We start from the raw sequence: 16,909 nt of genomic DNA, 5'->3' as shown, positions 1-16,909 counted from the left end.
ATTTTTAAAAATTACTTTTATTAAAATACTATTCTTAAAATGAATACTTTAAGATTCTTAAAAATGTTCGATAAGTGAAACAACATTTTTTCTATTAATCATACTCACCCAAATAAATCCGCTTCACTGCCCGGAAAACTTATACGTGGCGATAACGGCGAACGACCAGCTCTTTTCAGCATATCATGTAAACCAGGTGGCGCATGTATGGGACTTAATATGGTAATTTTACGATTTGGTGGTGCCAACAAACCACCAGACAAAGTCAACTGGGTGCGCATGTTAGCCGACGAAGTCTGGGAAGAGGATTTCATTTCTATAGTTTCGGCCGATTTCGATATTAAAATGGACGAAGACTGATGCAAACCCAATTTATTTGTAGACACTGTCAAATGATCACCATTGCCACTATCCATGGAGGTGGATGTGGGCTCATCAATTTGTGTTGAAGCACTGCGTATACATCTGTCTGGTCTAGGGCCAGATGAACCCATGGTAACGGCCGCCTCAGAATGAGCCGAGGTGGAGCGTACAAATTGTCGGACATGCTTTTGATGAGCCGTCAGAAAAGTGCCCGAACCAGAGGCAGGATGGCCAGCTTCTGGTTGCTGTAAGAAACTTTGAAATTTCGATTTTGTCGAGGTGGATGATGATGTTGAGGAGGTTTTTTGCATAAAACCCACACGCTGTTCACTGCTCATGATTGAGGTGCTGGACTGGGCTTTAAGCTGTTGACCCAACTGTGTGGTGGTCAATGAGTTGCCAGCACCAGCAGCAGATATTTGTAAAGCTAATTCCCCAGTGGCACCCGTAACCGACGAAGATTGCAAACTTTGTGATCTGGTGCTGGTTGCAATGGTTTTCTGTGTGGTAAATACTTGCTGCTGTTGTGATTGCATTTGTTGTAGTTGTTTTTGTAGCTCAGCATCCAGTGAAGAGCCCTCCTCCAGTATAGAATTTGAGGCTGAGGCAATTGAAAAGGAACGACTGGCAATTTGTCTAGACATTTGACTAACAACACGACGTTGCTGTTGCTGGGTGGACGTTTCACTTTGTACCACTACCGTGCTGGAGGCATCTTGGCCAGTTTCAAGCTCATTTAAGGAACGTACTTCATCGGCATCTACTTCACTGGGTGTTGTTATAATATATTGAGGTGGTTGGTTGTTACTTTCGTTGGACATGTTGACCAATTTTGTCGGCTAATTTTTTTTGTATTTTTTTTTTATTTGCTTTGTTTTTCCGTTGTTTGTTGTTATAGCAAGTAAAATATATTTGTTGTTTTGTCGGTGGTTTGTATGTACTTTCTGTGTGGCTTAATTACAGGTATTTAGTTTGTTTTATTGCTGTTTCATTAACAAAACAAGGTACTCGTTATGTGATACAAAGAAGCTTCAGTAAAAGCCGTTTTAAAGTAGTAGCTATAATTAAAAGAATTTTTTTGTTTGTGGGGGAAAGGGAGATATTTTAAATTAGTATAATTTTTCAAAACACTTTTTGAAAAATGTCTCTTTTTTCCTGTAGAAATAGAACGAACGAGAGTATATGCGTTGAAGGTTAAGGTTGCTACTGTTTAACTCCTTAAGGTAGGCTGTGTTTATTTAATGCTAAATTGTTTACAGGTATGGAAAATGAAATATTTGCTTAATATCTAAATAATATTAAAATATTTAGAACCTTTTTAATCCCCAGAATACTAAAACTGAAATTTATTTTATTTTAATTTAAAATTTCTTTAATACTCTAAATTTTCAAAAATCTATTTTCTCAATCTCTGGTTATTTTTTTATTGTGACTATATACTAACAGTTATCATACAAAAATTATATTAATTGGAAGTATATCGTTACGAAAAGCAATAACCTGAGCTGGAGAAAATGGAGCTAAGAGTATCAAATTAGTCATAGGATTAAGACGGTACTTGAACAACATGAAATAGTATCAAACAAGTACGATCGTATCAACGTTTCCATCTGTGATTCACACGGTGTTACGTACCTTAGCTTTTATAATATTTTAATACTAATTGTAGCCGGCTGGTTAAAAAATAGCAGCAATTTATTTTGACACATGTTCATACTATATTTTCCTCATATTTAATAGTATTATAACATTAATGCTGGGTGATTTTTTTCAAGTTCCTTAAAAATGTATCATATTTTTTTTTAATATTTCAAATTTTCAGATGTATTATTATATTTTGTTAGTTCCCTTAAGGTATGCTCTATTTAATTAGCTTACCTTTTATAATTCTATGTCTACAACCCTGTGTTTTAACATATGATTTACTTTAACCCTTTTGTATATGCTATAGTTTTTCTCTTTCTCTTAATTAAAGTCACAGTTTTTAGTGTGATATAGAATTTTAAGCTTTAAAAATTTGTTGCCTCTTTTTATTTATATGAACACAAATATTTGTAAATATTTTATTATTTTATAAATGTTTAAATTTTGTGTATAAATGTAAGCAATATGATATTTTGGCTTGTTGCCCTTAAGGTATGCTAGTGTTTATTTCAAATGTTTGTTGCTATATGTATGTTTTAATATTTAATATGTTTTTATGTTTAAAGTTAAGATATTTTAAACCATAAATACATGTTTATGTCTTGTGCCCCTGGCAGCTAAGCGATATTGTTACTTTTTAGTTAATTATAGTCTGATTTAAAGTTGTAATATTGAACATTAAAACAGATTTTGAATACATGTATACATGCAGTTTACAAATAAGTAAATGCAAACAAAATAAGTTCGTTTTGTTGGAGTAAAATAATTTAGTTTTTCTTTTAACGATTTTATTAAAATAAATTAAACCGAATTAATTCGTTGTATTAATTCCTTAAACATACTGACTTAATTTTTTTAAAAACTAATTTAAATTCGTTACGAATTAGTTTTAAAATGTATTAAATGATTTAATTACTCTTCAATTAAAATCCATTACAAAAAAGCTTTAGACACTTTTTTCAATTCATTTGATACCTAAATGATTTAAAGCATAATAAAAACAAAACTGAAGGAATGGCAAATATTTTAATTGAATTTTAATCCAAAATAGATTTGATTTAACAAACATTTAATCATTCAAATGAATTAATTCTGTTATCAATTATGAATTAATTCAACGATGAATGAATTCTATTTCAATTAAATTTTTTAATTCCTAAATAAGATTTATGTGAATTAAGCATAAATTAAGTTAAATAGAAGTCTAAAAACATTGCAATGCAGCAAGTTTTTTGAACTTAGAGTAAAGATACATATTAGAGTAAAGTATCATATGTATTAACAAAAAAATGCACTCAAACTTATTTTAAATTTAAAATTAAACTGAGATATCAATGGAAAACTCATTATATGACATTAAAAGTACATATTTGTAACTTTTTTCACATAAAATGTAACAAGAAAAGCTATAGAGAATTACAGAAATCTTACTCGTAAACTCATGAATAAAAATCAATAAAATCGTTTAAATAAATTGCATACTTTTGTGCGTTTTTTTTTTTTGGTTCACTGGCAGAACTTACGTTATACGATTACTTATGACTGCATGCCTGACTGTTTGATTTAGAAATTCAATTTTTAAATTCTATGAATAACAAAGTCCTCTTATAAGAAATTACTAAACTGAAATTGAGTTGAAATTGCAAAAAAAAGAATAAATTGAATTGGATTGGTTTATAATTTCATTTTTGAATTGAAATTGGCAGGTGTGTTAAGACATTTGTTACCAAAAAATAAAAGAAATAATAACCTGACATGTAATATTGTGCTGTTTTTGAAAGAAAGTTGTTTAATACATTGAACTTTCTGTTAAAAGCAAATTGGAGTGGTATATTTGGTTTTGACGAATGTTGTATAGATTTCAATTTAGTATGTATGTATGAATTTATAAAGTCCAACCGATTAATCCTCTTCGTATTCGGCCAATAATTGGTGTTCAGTTTGCTCAATTGGGAATAAAATTTTCACTGAACATATTTGGATTCGTCACATTTTTGTTACTTTGACCGATTTTGCATGTCCGAAATTATGCTTGAACGATATAAAAAAAAGAATTTTCACCGAAATCCATTACGATAACCCTTTTCCGCGAATCACTTGAGATGAAAAATGGAAACAAGTCCGGTCAACCAGCGGAATCGACACCAAGGGTTGCTGGAATCTAGCCAGACCATCACAGAGAACCTGTGCCGAACACAACCGATTCGTTTGAAGCGAACATTTTTTTCTCGTTTTATTTCTAGTTTCCTTCGTGGTCGTACTATTAGGGTAATAATGGATGGTATTTGCTCCGAGAACTTCATATTGAACTCTGGAATCCCCCAGGGTTCTGTTCTTTCTCCTTCCCTTTTTTTAATTTTCATGAACGATTTACTAACAATCACTTCAATTCCCATTTATTCTTTCGCGGATTAGAGTAATATCTGTCACTCATATTACACTCATAGACCTACTATTTCTGAGATTAAATTGTCAAGAATGAATATGGACGACTCGATTAATCGTGACCTTACAACAATCTCCAGATGGGGTGAATTGAACCGAGTTAATTTCAACGCACTTATTGTCACATAAACGTCTCGAGATTTCACCAGAATCAATTCTTCGTATGGGTAACACAACTGTTGGTGTTTCAGAAAACCTTTTGATTCTAGGTACGATAATATAGTGTGACGTCCGTTGGAATCGTCATATATTCGATGTTGCGAAGGAAACTTTTAGGTGCTTGGGTTTCTTGAGACTGTGTCGGACATATTTCTCCCCTTCCGATCTTCTTCGTATATACACAAGCTTCATTCGTCCAAAAATGGAATATAATTCCCACATATGGGCCGGAGCTGCAAGGTCAAGTCTAGAGCTGCTGGACCGGATTCAAAGAAGGGCGGTTGATCTTATAGGTGATGAAAATGTTACCCGGTTTATCGATACTTTAGAACATCGTCGTAATGTGGGCAGCTTATCCATATTTTAGAGATATAATCACGGGTGTTGTTCAGTAGACATAAGTAATCTTATACCCAATACGCGCACTTTCATTCGGAACACACGACTATCACACAGATCGCACCCATTTACTATTAATTTGAGTACCGATCGCACGTCACATTATAGGGAAAACTGTTTTTTTGTTCGAACCATACGCATGTGGAATCTACTACCTGCCAACGTATTTCCGGCGGAATATAATATTTATCAATTCAAGTCAAACGTCAACAAACACTACCCCCTCTTTCCTCCTTCTCTCAACTTTATTTCCTAACATCAACACAATGCACTGCATATATTGGTTATACAAAAAAAAAAAGCAGAACGCCCTCTCTGGTATACGCTTCTTTTTGAACAGAGGATCTTTAATATGAAGCGCGGCCATTAAATCCATTTACATTCCTCTCTTTACATCAATTAAGGTTCGTAATTTTTTGTAGAACTTATATTTGCACTAGGTTTTGAGAATTTATAATAAATTCCCCTCAGGAAATATCTACAAAATTTCATATGGATAGCGTTAAAATCTACGATAATTATTAAACAGGTTTAAGAAAGTAATTCCGCAACAAAAAAAATAGGAATAGAATAAATAGCTGAAACAGCTTCAATAAAATATATGTGTGGCAAGGCATTTATGAGATTCACAGGCAATTATAAAGCCTTTTCTTGTTTTACTTTAGTTTTTGAAGTCGGCCATGGGGCTACAAATATTTACAATATACAATATTATACTAAACATATAAAGCCAATAAAAATCTAATAACATAACAAGTATAGCTTATTTAAAGATACTATTTCAAAATATGGTATTTTAAAACAAACTTCACTTTCATTTTATTGGGGATTTTGGGGGCATGGTAATACACATACAAAACATATATGTTTAAAACACAAACATATTGTTAACATCAAAAATGTGGTTTAAGCTTCAATATCTTTCAATATTTTTTTTTTGTAGTTTTTCTAAAGCATACAGCCAGGGGCAGCAAATTTTGGCTGAAAAACAATACACAGTTTTTTTTGGGCTGTTATTGATGGTGAACATTCAACTTGAACCTGAACTAAAAATTATATGTAGTATGTTTTTGCTTTTCTCGTTTTTATACTTCGATTTCAATGAAAATGTAGCCTCGAAACATGAAGTGAGATGAAGAGGAAAACTAAAGCATATTTTAAGGCTGGAAGATAAAAGTGAAAAAGGAAAATCAAGGCTTTTGTGAAATTAATGCTCGATTTTATATTAAATATTAATGAAAATCAAAAACTTGAATAATGCGGAACTCGTTGAATTGTTTAGGGCCTTAAAAGATTTATGACAGCTTAAAGGGATTTTAGTTTTTAAAATCAAAGATTTTTTAATAAATTTATTAACTCATTTGGTTTTAATTTTACTTACATTTCATTGATAGGTTTAAGCTGTTTTAATGTTATTTTCATGTTGGCTGTCTGTTTAAGTATAATTTAGTGTTGATACTAAATTAAGTTTAAAACTTGTATAGTTTATTACACTAAGTAACAATATACTGTAAACTAAATAAGGGAATTGAGTCTCTAAGGGGTTTGAGGACAAAGCGGTCATTTATTATTATTTTTATAAAGTTCTTAAGTTTGACTAGTTTTGAACATTTTTTCATTATATAAGAAATTTATAAAAAATTAAAGAATAAATTAAAATGTATCTGTCATAATGTTAAAGCAAATATTTACAGCATCTTTTTTTCTTTTTGAAAAAAAAAACAAAACTTTTCCCCAGTATCTTTATTTGCTGAAATACTCTTAACAAAAAAACTTGTGCTTATGCAAAATAGTTATCAATTTTATATAAAAAATAATTTTCTTACTTTCTTTCTTTCATTTTCATTTCCACAATTTTTGCAATGCAAATCAAGTGTAAAATTAAAAAAAAAATAAAAAAAATAATAGTAAAATTTTATTTTAATATTCAGTTTATGTTTGTGTATAAAATGTTGCAAAAGTATACAGAAATCTATATATAAAAAAATATACAAACTTCATGGCATACTTTAAGGTTTACATAACATCAACAAATCATAGCCTAACTTTAAGGGGCCATAGTTTTATGTAGGTATTTTGTTTTTGAAAGTTTTCTAGGATATTTAAGTGTAGTCATTTAGTGTTTAGCTTTAAATAAGTAATTCTAAAGTCAAAAACATAATTTTTTGTTGGCAAAACTTTTCTAATAAAGTAATTATATTTACTTAGGGAACTAAACATACAAATTTGGTGAGTCAACTAACTGCAGTAATCAATAAAATATGTGCTTTAACTTTTATTATAAAGTTTCAGTTTTAATGAAAATTTGCAACAAATTGGGGTGATACTTTATTTAAACATTTTCATACTTCCAAAAAACAATTGGTTAAAAATGTGTTGTTTTTTAACTAATTCATATGCCATTTTCAATCTTGTAAATACTTGTATGGCTTGACTTAATTTAAAAAAAGAGTCTTACAAAAAATGTACTGTAAATCTGCTTTAATGCTCAGACATTAACAAACAAATAATATTCCTTTACACTACACTTACACCAAATATATTACAATAAGCTGTAAAATAAATCACGCATTAGTATGATAAATACCAAAAGTGTCTTATGTAGTATTTGTGTTTTTCAGTTTTTATGTTGGTAGGCTTTTTCCCTTTTAAAGATTAAAGTACAAAAATGTGACATGTTTTAAGAAAATCTTATAGAAATAACAAAAGAAATCTCAAATCTTAAAAAAAATTCCCTTAATATTGTTAGAGCAAAGTCAAATAAATTATATAACAATAGAAACTCTTGTCTTTTTTTATTTATTTATTTGTATTTCTCTTCTTTTTTGTATTTAAAGCTGATGCAGAGTAAAAACTGTCTACAAAAAATGTAAAGGAAAGCAAAATCAAACCAAAATACTGTAACACAGGCGAACATACCAAAACCGTTTCCGGTTACCTTTACTGTGGTGTAATTTTCTTTCATAGCACCTCCTTTTTGAGCACATTTTTTTCTGTATATACATACGTACGTATGTATATATGAGAGGGTCTATTATATATAAGCCAAAGAGTCTGGAGGTAAAAGGATGCAGTAAAGAGGCCTTCCTAAAGGCCTTATTTTGTAGACACAAGGAAACCCATCAGAATTGCAAAATCGTTTCAATTTCAAACGACTTATCATTGGAAGACAAGGCCTTGTATACTTGCTTCTGTTAGAAGGCGTAAATAGGAGAGCATATTAGAAGGTTTTCCGTTGATGATCTGTAAGGAGACCTGCCGCGTAATGCCTCAAAGAATGTCAGCATAGGAACTTCTATTAAATTTTTTCTCGATTAATAATGCATAAAACTATGTGTGTACACGCCATTTAAATATTGTTACAAGTTTTTTAACAATATTATAGTCACAGTAACCATTTACATAATTGTGGTAACCATAATATGGTTAATTTATTATTCACATGATTGTATCAACCACATATATGGTTACAGTAATCAAATATATGTTTGTGACAACCATTCACATGATGAAGGACTTATCATACTATGGTGCTCTCGGCTTAAGGCTTATCATAATCTGAGAACAACATATTATGATAAAATTATTCATCATAAATATGGTTGCCTCAAACATATATTTGTTTAATGTAACCATATATATGGCTGATACAATCATGTGAATAGTAAATTAACCATATTATGGTTACCACAATCATGTAAATGGTTACTGTGACTATAATATTGTTAAAAATCTTGTAACACTATTTAAATGGTTACAGTAAACATGCCCAATTATATTTTTTCTCTGCGTGTAGTTTATAAATATTAGGTGTATGACATAAAAATGCAGGATTTACGCGTTTATTGTTTTTAACAACTTATATGTCATAAGCGTTATATGCGGGAAGTTTTGCGTTACTTCTTTAATTTAAAAAAAAGAATGATGCTGAGGAACACCGATTGCTCAACAAAGCTTATGATGAATGTGTTCCTTCGTGAATTACTAAAAGCAGGGAAATTGTACCATTTCGGTTTCAAGAAAGACTATTTACGAATCATTACTTGCGATGAAAAATGAATCCATTACGATACCCCGAAGCGTAAGAGATCGTATGTGCGATAGATGCAGAACGCTCTCTCTGGGATACGCTTCACTTTGGAACAGAGTATCCGATATTGGCTTGATTCATTCTTGACCTCAAAAGATGAACAGTTGTCTCGAAATTCATATTTTGCCAGAAAGATGGGAAAAGCTCATAGCTAACAATTAGATCGTATTTTGAATGTATATCAACATCTTCTCCGAGAAGGCAGAATTCGAATGAAAATAGTTATTTTATAACACGTAGACAGGTCTTTTAGAAGGCCTTCAAACTGAAGACCTAGCACTTTTTCCCGTTAAGAGATTTTGTTTATTTTTACATGTATATAACTGTGCGTTGCATAGTACAACATATGTTTGTCACTGTTATTTTATACATAATCACATGTGTAACCTACTTTGTGTTAGTGTTATTGTTGTTGGCCTTAAATAATATTGTTAAATTTTTCATTACAACTTCATGGTAATGTACAACATACATCGTTGTATTGAATTTTTACTGCAAAAGGCCGGGCAAAATATTGGCATATACCCTCCCACAACATGGCTTATACCATGTTTTAAAAAGTAATTTGATTGGCATATATTTTATATAATACTCTACGAGGCCTATGAGACATTTTATTTAATGTTCTGAGTGAGTACTTCTGACTGATCTGGATCTGTAGAATTCAAATCATGGCATCATTATTGTTAATATTGAACTCTCGAAAGCTGAAGGCACCAAAATATATTTAGTTAAAAAGGTCGCAAAAGAAAATAATTAATTCATAGTTTTCGATTTTCTAAACCAAATGAAGTGTAATAATCTCTTAACCATTCTCAAGACTTCCGATTATGTTTTTTCTTTTTTTACATCTAAGCTAAGATTTAACTGTTTTCCCATCGTATACCAGCATTACATCGTTCTACGAACTCCTGGGGTTATATAAACAAATATTTCCAATTTTGCCCCCATAAAATCTAAAATTGTTTTGGTTTATAAAATTTTGCAAGAGGAAACAGAACTCTATATTTAACCCTCCGTTAGTCGCAATCATTTTTAATCGAGACTAGTCGCAATGTATCAAATTGATATCAATAAAAAAAGGCGCGTCTGAAAATAATCTCTTCACTTTTCATTTGGAAAACATAAAAACAATATTAAATTCAAAGTATTTAAAAGAGTAATAAAAATAAAATTGCAGTAAAAATATATTTTTTCAAAAAATAGCTTAAAATTTTAGGTGTTTAAAGCAATTTACAATAAAAAAATTTTGCCTGTATCAACTAGATCAGTTGCGAGTAACGGAGGGTTAAAGTATGTAGCATACTTTAAGATTTATATAACAAAAAAATCCATAGCCTAACTATAAGGGGCAACAGTTTTATATTTTCAAGTATTTACTTATTGAGAGTTTTCTAAAATGTTTGATTAATTTTTTCTTTGAATATAGCTATTATTATTATAATATTATTTTCCTAATACTTTTCCAACATCTCTCGCTGAAACCAACAGTTTTATCGATTAGTTGGTAGGAAAGTTTAAATTTTTGTAGGTAACAAACAATTTACACAATTTTATAGTAATATAATTTAATTTTAGAAACAAGCCTCAGCTATGGTCATTTATTAGGTTATAATTGTTTTATATATAAAAATGTAAACTTTCAAGGTCGACAATAGGCCAGAAAACAGGCTATAGAAATTAAATTTATAATACGAGTACCTAGTGCTAAGCATATATATAAGATTGTATATTCAGGATCGTTACAGATAACATAGTCGATATAACCATGTCCTTCTTTCCGTCTGTAAGTTGAAATCAACTTTCCGAATTCATAAAATAACTTATTTACATGATCGATACATCAATATATCCGCCATATTTTAAATTAAATTCGTTTTTAAAATCGGATTACAAATAACTAAGATATAAGCAACACACCACTATTTGTGCTTATATCTTAGAAAATGACATAAAATGTATTTTTGACCCGCATCAGCATCTGTGTAACTCTAATTTTTTCGAGCAAATCTTTTCAAGAATTTTTCATAGTTTCTTGCTGTTTGATTCTCTAAAAATATATTAACATGAGCTCAAAAAAGTGTGTAAATGTTGTCTCATCAAAGTGTACAGAAACAGCGTCATGAGAAATTCTTGGGCAATCAAATGCCTCTAGAAAACGCCTTTAAGTAGGCTTTAAATTATATAACTGTTATATTTAACACAAATTTAATACAAAAGACTAACCCCCATTTTGGCAATTTTTTATCGTGACGATAAACTGACAGTTCTTATACAAAAAAATGTTAATTGGAGGTTTATCGTTACGAAAAACGATAACCAGATATTGAGAAAATGGGGATAAGATACTTCCAATTTAATTTTCTTCTACGCTCTTCAAAAATACCTTTAAAAATTTTTTTCCAATTTTAATTAATTAACTGTATTTTCATTTAAAACTTATTTACTAACGATAAGCACACACAACAGAAATTCCTTTATAATTAGGGTTTAAAATGTTTTGCTTTGCCCTTCTCATCCGTTTATATAATTTCACTTTTACAATAAAATTCATTACATTTATGTTGGGGTAATTATTTAACAAAGAAAGAAATACAAAAATATACCATCAATACACCAACAAACTTCATCATCCCATCGCCCAACAGCTGATAAAACATAAAAGGTTTACCAGGATTGTACAAAAAAAAAATTGCGAGAGAAAAAAAAAACTGTAAGATTTAATTTCAAATGTCAGCACATGTTGTATAAAAAGATTTTTCACATGGCTTTTCAATGAATGAAGTAAGTAGTATGTACAGTTCAGTACGATAGTACTTCAAAAAGTTTTTAACAGTTGAATAAATTCCCTGTTAAGTAAATTGTTTTTAATAATGATGAATAATGAACAATACAATGAAGACAGTATAACCGGATAAAGAGAATATACAATTAGTTATAATTGAAATGTTGTTAAGATGAAAATAAGTGAGGCACAAATTATTTAAATATTAAGGGTCTTGTGTGGTATTTTAAAAACTATTTTTAGTAGTTATTTAACAAAATAGTTTACAGTTTGCTAATATTTTCTCTCTAAGCTTTCAAGAGTCATATTATCTGCACGTTATCAGTATTCGTTTTCCTTTCCTTTACTTTGCTTATTTTCATTTTCCGCCTAAAAGCAAACTTTAAAATTGTTTGAATTTTTTTTACAAACCTGTAGTTTATACATATACTCTAACTAATCAATTTTAATATTCTTATTGAGCCTAAAATACTTTATTTTTTCAACTTAAATTTATTACTTTTTCTCTATACTTCAAAATTTCTTATATTTCATAACTTTATTTTGTAACCCCTAAAAGTAGGCTTTAATATTTCATTAGCCTATGATGTTTTAAAGTAATAACCATTTTTCCAATATGAAAATTTCCCATAAAAATTAAATGTATCCTAGAAAATCAAATCCATATTAATCACTCTGCCATAGCAAACATTTTCCATGGCCAAAAGCATAAATTCTGGCTAAATCAATAACAAATAATCCACAAGCAAGTGGAGAGAAAAAAAGCCACAAACATAATTAAAAAGTTGTTTAAAAGAAAATCAAAATTCCTAAACAAGGCAGAAAATAGCAAAAAAAGTTGCTCAATTGTAAAATTTCATAAATGAACACAATGGTGTTATTATTAGAAATGCTAGAGAAAGTGTTTTTACAAAATATATTAAAATAATAAGGGAAGGAAATATAATGAAAAACAAGAATATTAAAATTGTTTCTCTTAAAGTAATACAACTTCCTATTTATAATAAATTTGGGCAAATGTTATAAAGTTTTTTTTTGTTTTGTTCTGTTGTTGAAAAGCATGTTAAGAAAAGGACTGTTAAACAATTTGACAAGAGGTCAAAGGAAGTGCATAAAATGTTTTCACTTCACTTTTTTTTGTTTGTTTCTAATTTTTTTCTTTAACAAGTTTTGTTATTTTGTTTGGTTTTTTTTTTTGTTTATTAAACAGCAGACCTTTGAACAATATGTTTTGTTATATATTTTGACCAAAAGACATCATCATTCGGTTTTGTTTTTCTTTGTTTGAATTTCATATTTAAGTATGATTCCTTCCTGCTGAAAACATAATGGACTTTTGTTATTTTATTTCATAATACTTTAATAACAAATTTACTCTAAAGTAAAGGTTAACATGGGGAGGTATGCCTAAGTAAAACAGATGAAATTCTAGAAGATGTTTTTTAATATTAAAAAAATCAATTTAAAGTTTCATAAATAATGTTTTATTTTTTGTTAAGTGAAACTTCCCTTATTGAAACCTTAATAAGACCTTGAAACAGTTGTTTTGCTTCTTTATTATGATACAGCCCTTTAGTTTTGATAAAGACCGGGTAAAACCTTACTGGACCGTCACCAATCCATACATTTTTCGTATCGTTATTAATACATCTTAGTTATTTTAGAATAAAGTCAATTGCCACTTTAGTGCTCCTAAGTAACCAACAGTACCCCTAAATGGTTTTCCCAGCAAAACTGCTGGGTTGTATTTGTTTAAATACAAAAAAAATAACAAAATTGTCACACACAAAAATATACTCCCTAGAGTAACTACTGTTTTAAAGGCAGCTACAACATTTGCAGCATACTTTTTGGCTGAGTTACATAAATTTATAAGAATTTATATTTAAAGCAACAACGAAACATTAAAGAAAGTTATAATAATTTGTTAGGTTTCTTTAACAACATAAATAACACACAAAAACATTAAAAACTTTTGTGAGTTTCCCAGAAATCTGCAATTTAATTGTTTGGAAACAAATAATTATTATTATTTTTTTTCTCGAGTTAGGACTTAAAGAATTTTCCTTTATTTAACTCTATTTTGAATAAAACAATCATATAACATTCGTATAAATAAGTTGAAAATATAATTATGTCTGTGGTTAACTTTTCTAACTATTTAAAGTTAACCCAAAAAATCTTTGCCTACTTTAAGTTGCTGCTGGTTAGATTTAAATTGTTGACAAAGTTTGTTTACTCAGTTTATAAATAATTCATTGCTGATTTTTTTCTCTCTCGTTTTTATTCAACAACCAACCTTATTCACTAATTTGTTAGACATCTGTGTCCCAGAAATCCTTGTGTGGTTTATGTTAAACATTTCATAACACGCTTTTTAGCATTTCAGCTGTTATTATTTGCTTTGTTTCTCTCTGAGTGTGTTATTTTCCTTTCAGCCTGCTTTTTTACGTTTAACATGTGTTGACATTTATCATGTCGTCGGATTATGTTTTCCAAATGGTTAATACGAAAAAAAAACTTTTGGATTTTTATGAGTTTTTCGTTGGGAAGTTTTCTTTTATATTAATTATACAAATGCTTGGAATTGAGGAATTTTTTTCAAATAGCTATATTTTATAGCTTAAATTACCAAAATCTAGACAAAGTTTTAGTATATATAGATTTTTTTAAAAATATTGCATACTTTAAGGTAGAGTAATAAAATGCAATGTTAAACATGTAATTTTTATAACCATATCGAAATATTTAGGACTAACAAAAGTATACATATGTATGTATTCTGGGTCCCCATAAGATTCTAAATCGATCTAGCTACAGTGGTGGCCAGGAATTTAAGACAAAATTTTTTTGCTAAATTCCACATGATTGTCAATTATTTTTTCAAATATTTCCAGAAATATGTATGCATGAGGAATGTTTTAACACACAAATGTGTTTTATTCGACTGTGTCAATTCATACATATTCACCATGAACACATAACATTTTTCGACAAATTGACCAAAAAAATTTTTTTTTTAATAAACATATTTTCTCACATTTATATCATTATAATATTATTATTATAAAATATTCGGACCAAATTTCGTATTTTTAATTCCATTAGTTTCGGTCATATCATGTTATTAACAGCGGATGTTCGCTGAGGTGGGTCAACGTATTTCCACATATCTTTGTCCATATATGTTTTACCGATTTTTCCAAACATTTTTCAGAAACTAGAAGCATTAATAATACATTTCATACCTTTAGAGGTCCTTTTATTTTGGCTCTATTGCACTTAAAATTCAGTTGATGAAAAAAAATCAAGTATTTGTCTTAAATTGGTGGCCACCACTGTATGTCCGTCCATATGTCTTTCACGATAGGGCTCAAACAGAAGGTGCTACATAACTTTTCCACGAATACTCTCTGTACATATGGTTTGTTTGGTATTGAAATGGCCAATATCGGTCCATGATTTCACTACTAAATTACAAATGAATTTAATTAAAATTGTATAAAAAACCTGAATATCCAAAATCAAAATTTTATTATTTTATCTTTTGTTAATTATTGTATTGTAGAATAACATTTTTCGTAACACGAACACAATTTAATTCATCAACATTACATGCCTGTCAATCATTTAAAAAATTATACTTTTAATGATTTTATAACACATGATTTATAATTTTATAATTATAAATTTTAAACAAATGTTTTTTTTAAATTCCTCTCATACTTACACTGCAAGTGACTAAAATAAATTTTCTACTTAATTTACAATTAAAAGGAAAGCATGAAACATTAAATTAAATCATTTCCCTTTAAAAATTATTTAATTGCTGCAAAATTTTACAACACTAATGAAAACCGCCATTAATTTTGTCTGTCATTTATCTTAATTAAAATGTTTACGGGGAAAAAAATAAGCAAAATTTGAAATTTGCACACATTTTAATACAGTAAGTTGTACAAAATGGTGTGGAATAAACAACTATTTAATAATATGTATATTGAAACTAGGGTACATAAGCATTGCAATGAGAAAATGTAAAATTCGATAAGCGGTTAAGAAGTTCTTAACAATTGTAAATTACAATTGCGTTTGTCGAGAAAAGACAAACCAAAGCGAATTTAATATAAAATTTTTCAACTTAAAATTTTGTATTACCATAGAGAAAATGTGTACCAAGTTTTATCAAATTTCCGATGCCTTCTCGAAAATTTTTGTTTCTTTCCCACACAAAAAAATAAGACAGCCATTCATGGTCCGAATTTTGCGATTTTCAATTGCAATATAACTGGACCACAACCGATATATTGATGAATAACTAATCAGTATATCGAAATTTATTTGGGGATTTCGGAATCTTGATTTCAGCAGACAGAAGTCGCCATATCGATTAAGAATATAAATAAAGATTCCGGGCGCAAATATAAATTGTAAAAATTACTTATACTCTATAAATACAGTTTAAGTGCATGTGCAGTCAGTCACACACTTTTTTATGAAGCTTACTATATAACGTATTATATAGATTAAATAGAGACAATAGTAGTTAAAACCTCAATTAATTTTGATGGATTCATAAATATAACGAAAGATTAAAAGAGATGCATCAAGGGAAAATAGTTCATAAATGTATATTGTTACGAAATTGCAATACACTGGAAATATAACCATATCAAAATCGCAAAAAACTTTAAAAAATTCGAAATAAACTTAGAAATAAATTTGTTTAAAGCTGCCTAAAAGTATGCTTTAGTTTAAAATAATTTAATAGTTTAGTGCCCAAAACTCTTAATTCCTTTAGTTTGTTTTACTTAATTTATTGACCTACCTAAACGGTATTAAGAATCATTCCTATGAAGTTTATATTTCTAGAAAGTTGTTTATTGAGATCTTAGGAACATTTTTGTAGTTGATTGTTTCCTTGAACAGGGGAAAAAAGGTACAGGGAAAAAAGGTAAAAAATCGATTTTGATCTTGCCTCAGAGAGTAAATCAAAATTCCGAACTGTTTGCAAGGTATGAGCC

At 29.1% G+C, this 16,909-nt stretch overlaps 1 protein-coding gene across 5 annotated transcripts in view; it reads right to left on the bottom strand.

The window, feature by feature from the left end:
- dnc (phosphodiesterase dunce) overlaps window positions 1-16,909 on the bottom strand; it is a 418,093-nt gene that overhangs the window by 253,562 nt on the left and 147,622 nt on the right. The window contains exon 3 of one of the 5 annotated variants that reach the window (XM_065510433.1): window positions 109-1,421. The exons of the other annotated variants lie outside the window; for them this stretch is intronic. Within the exon in view, the coding sequence (XP_065366505.1) occupies window positions 109-1,184 (1,076 nt within the window). The 5' untranslated portion in view covers window positions 1,185-1,421. The remainder of the gene's footprint in view (window positions 1-108; window positions 1,422-16,909) is intronic. 5 annotated transcript variants of the gene reach the window in all.

This window comes from Calliphora vicina, chromosome 4 (genome assembly GCF_958450345.1).
Source record: "Calliphora vicina chromosome 4, idCalVici1.1, whole genome shotgun sequence".
NCBI lineage: Eukaryota > Metazoa > Arthropoda > Insecta > Diptera > Calliphoridae > Calliphora > Calliphora vicina.
This window is presented reverse-complemented; position numbering and strand designations above follow the sequence as displayed.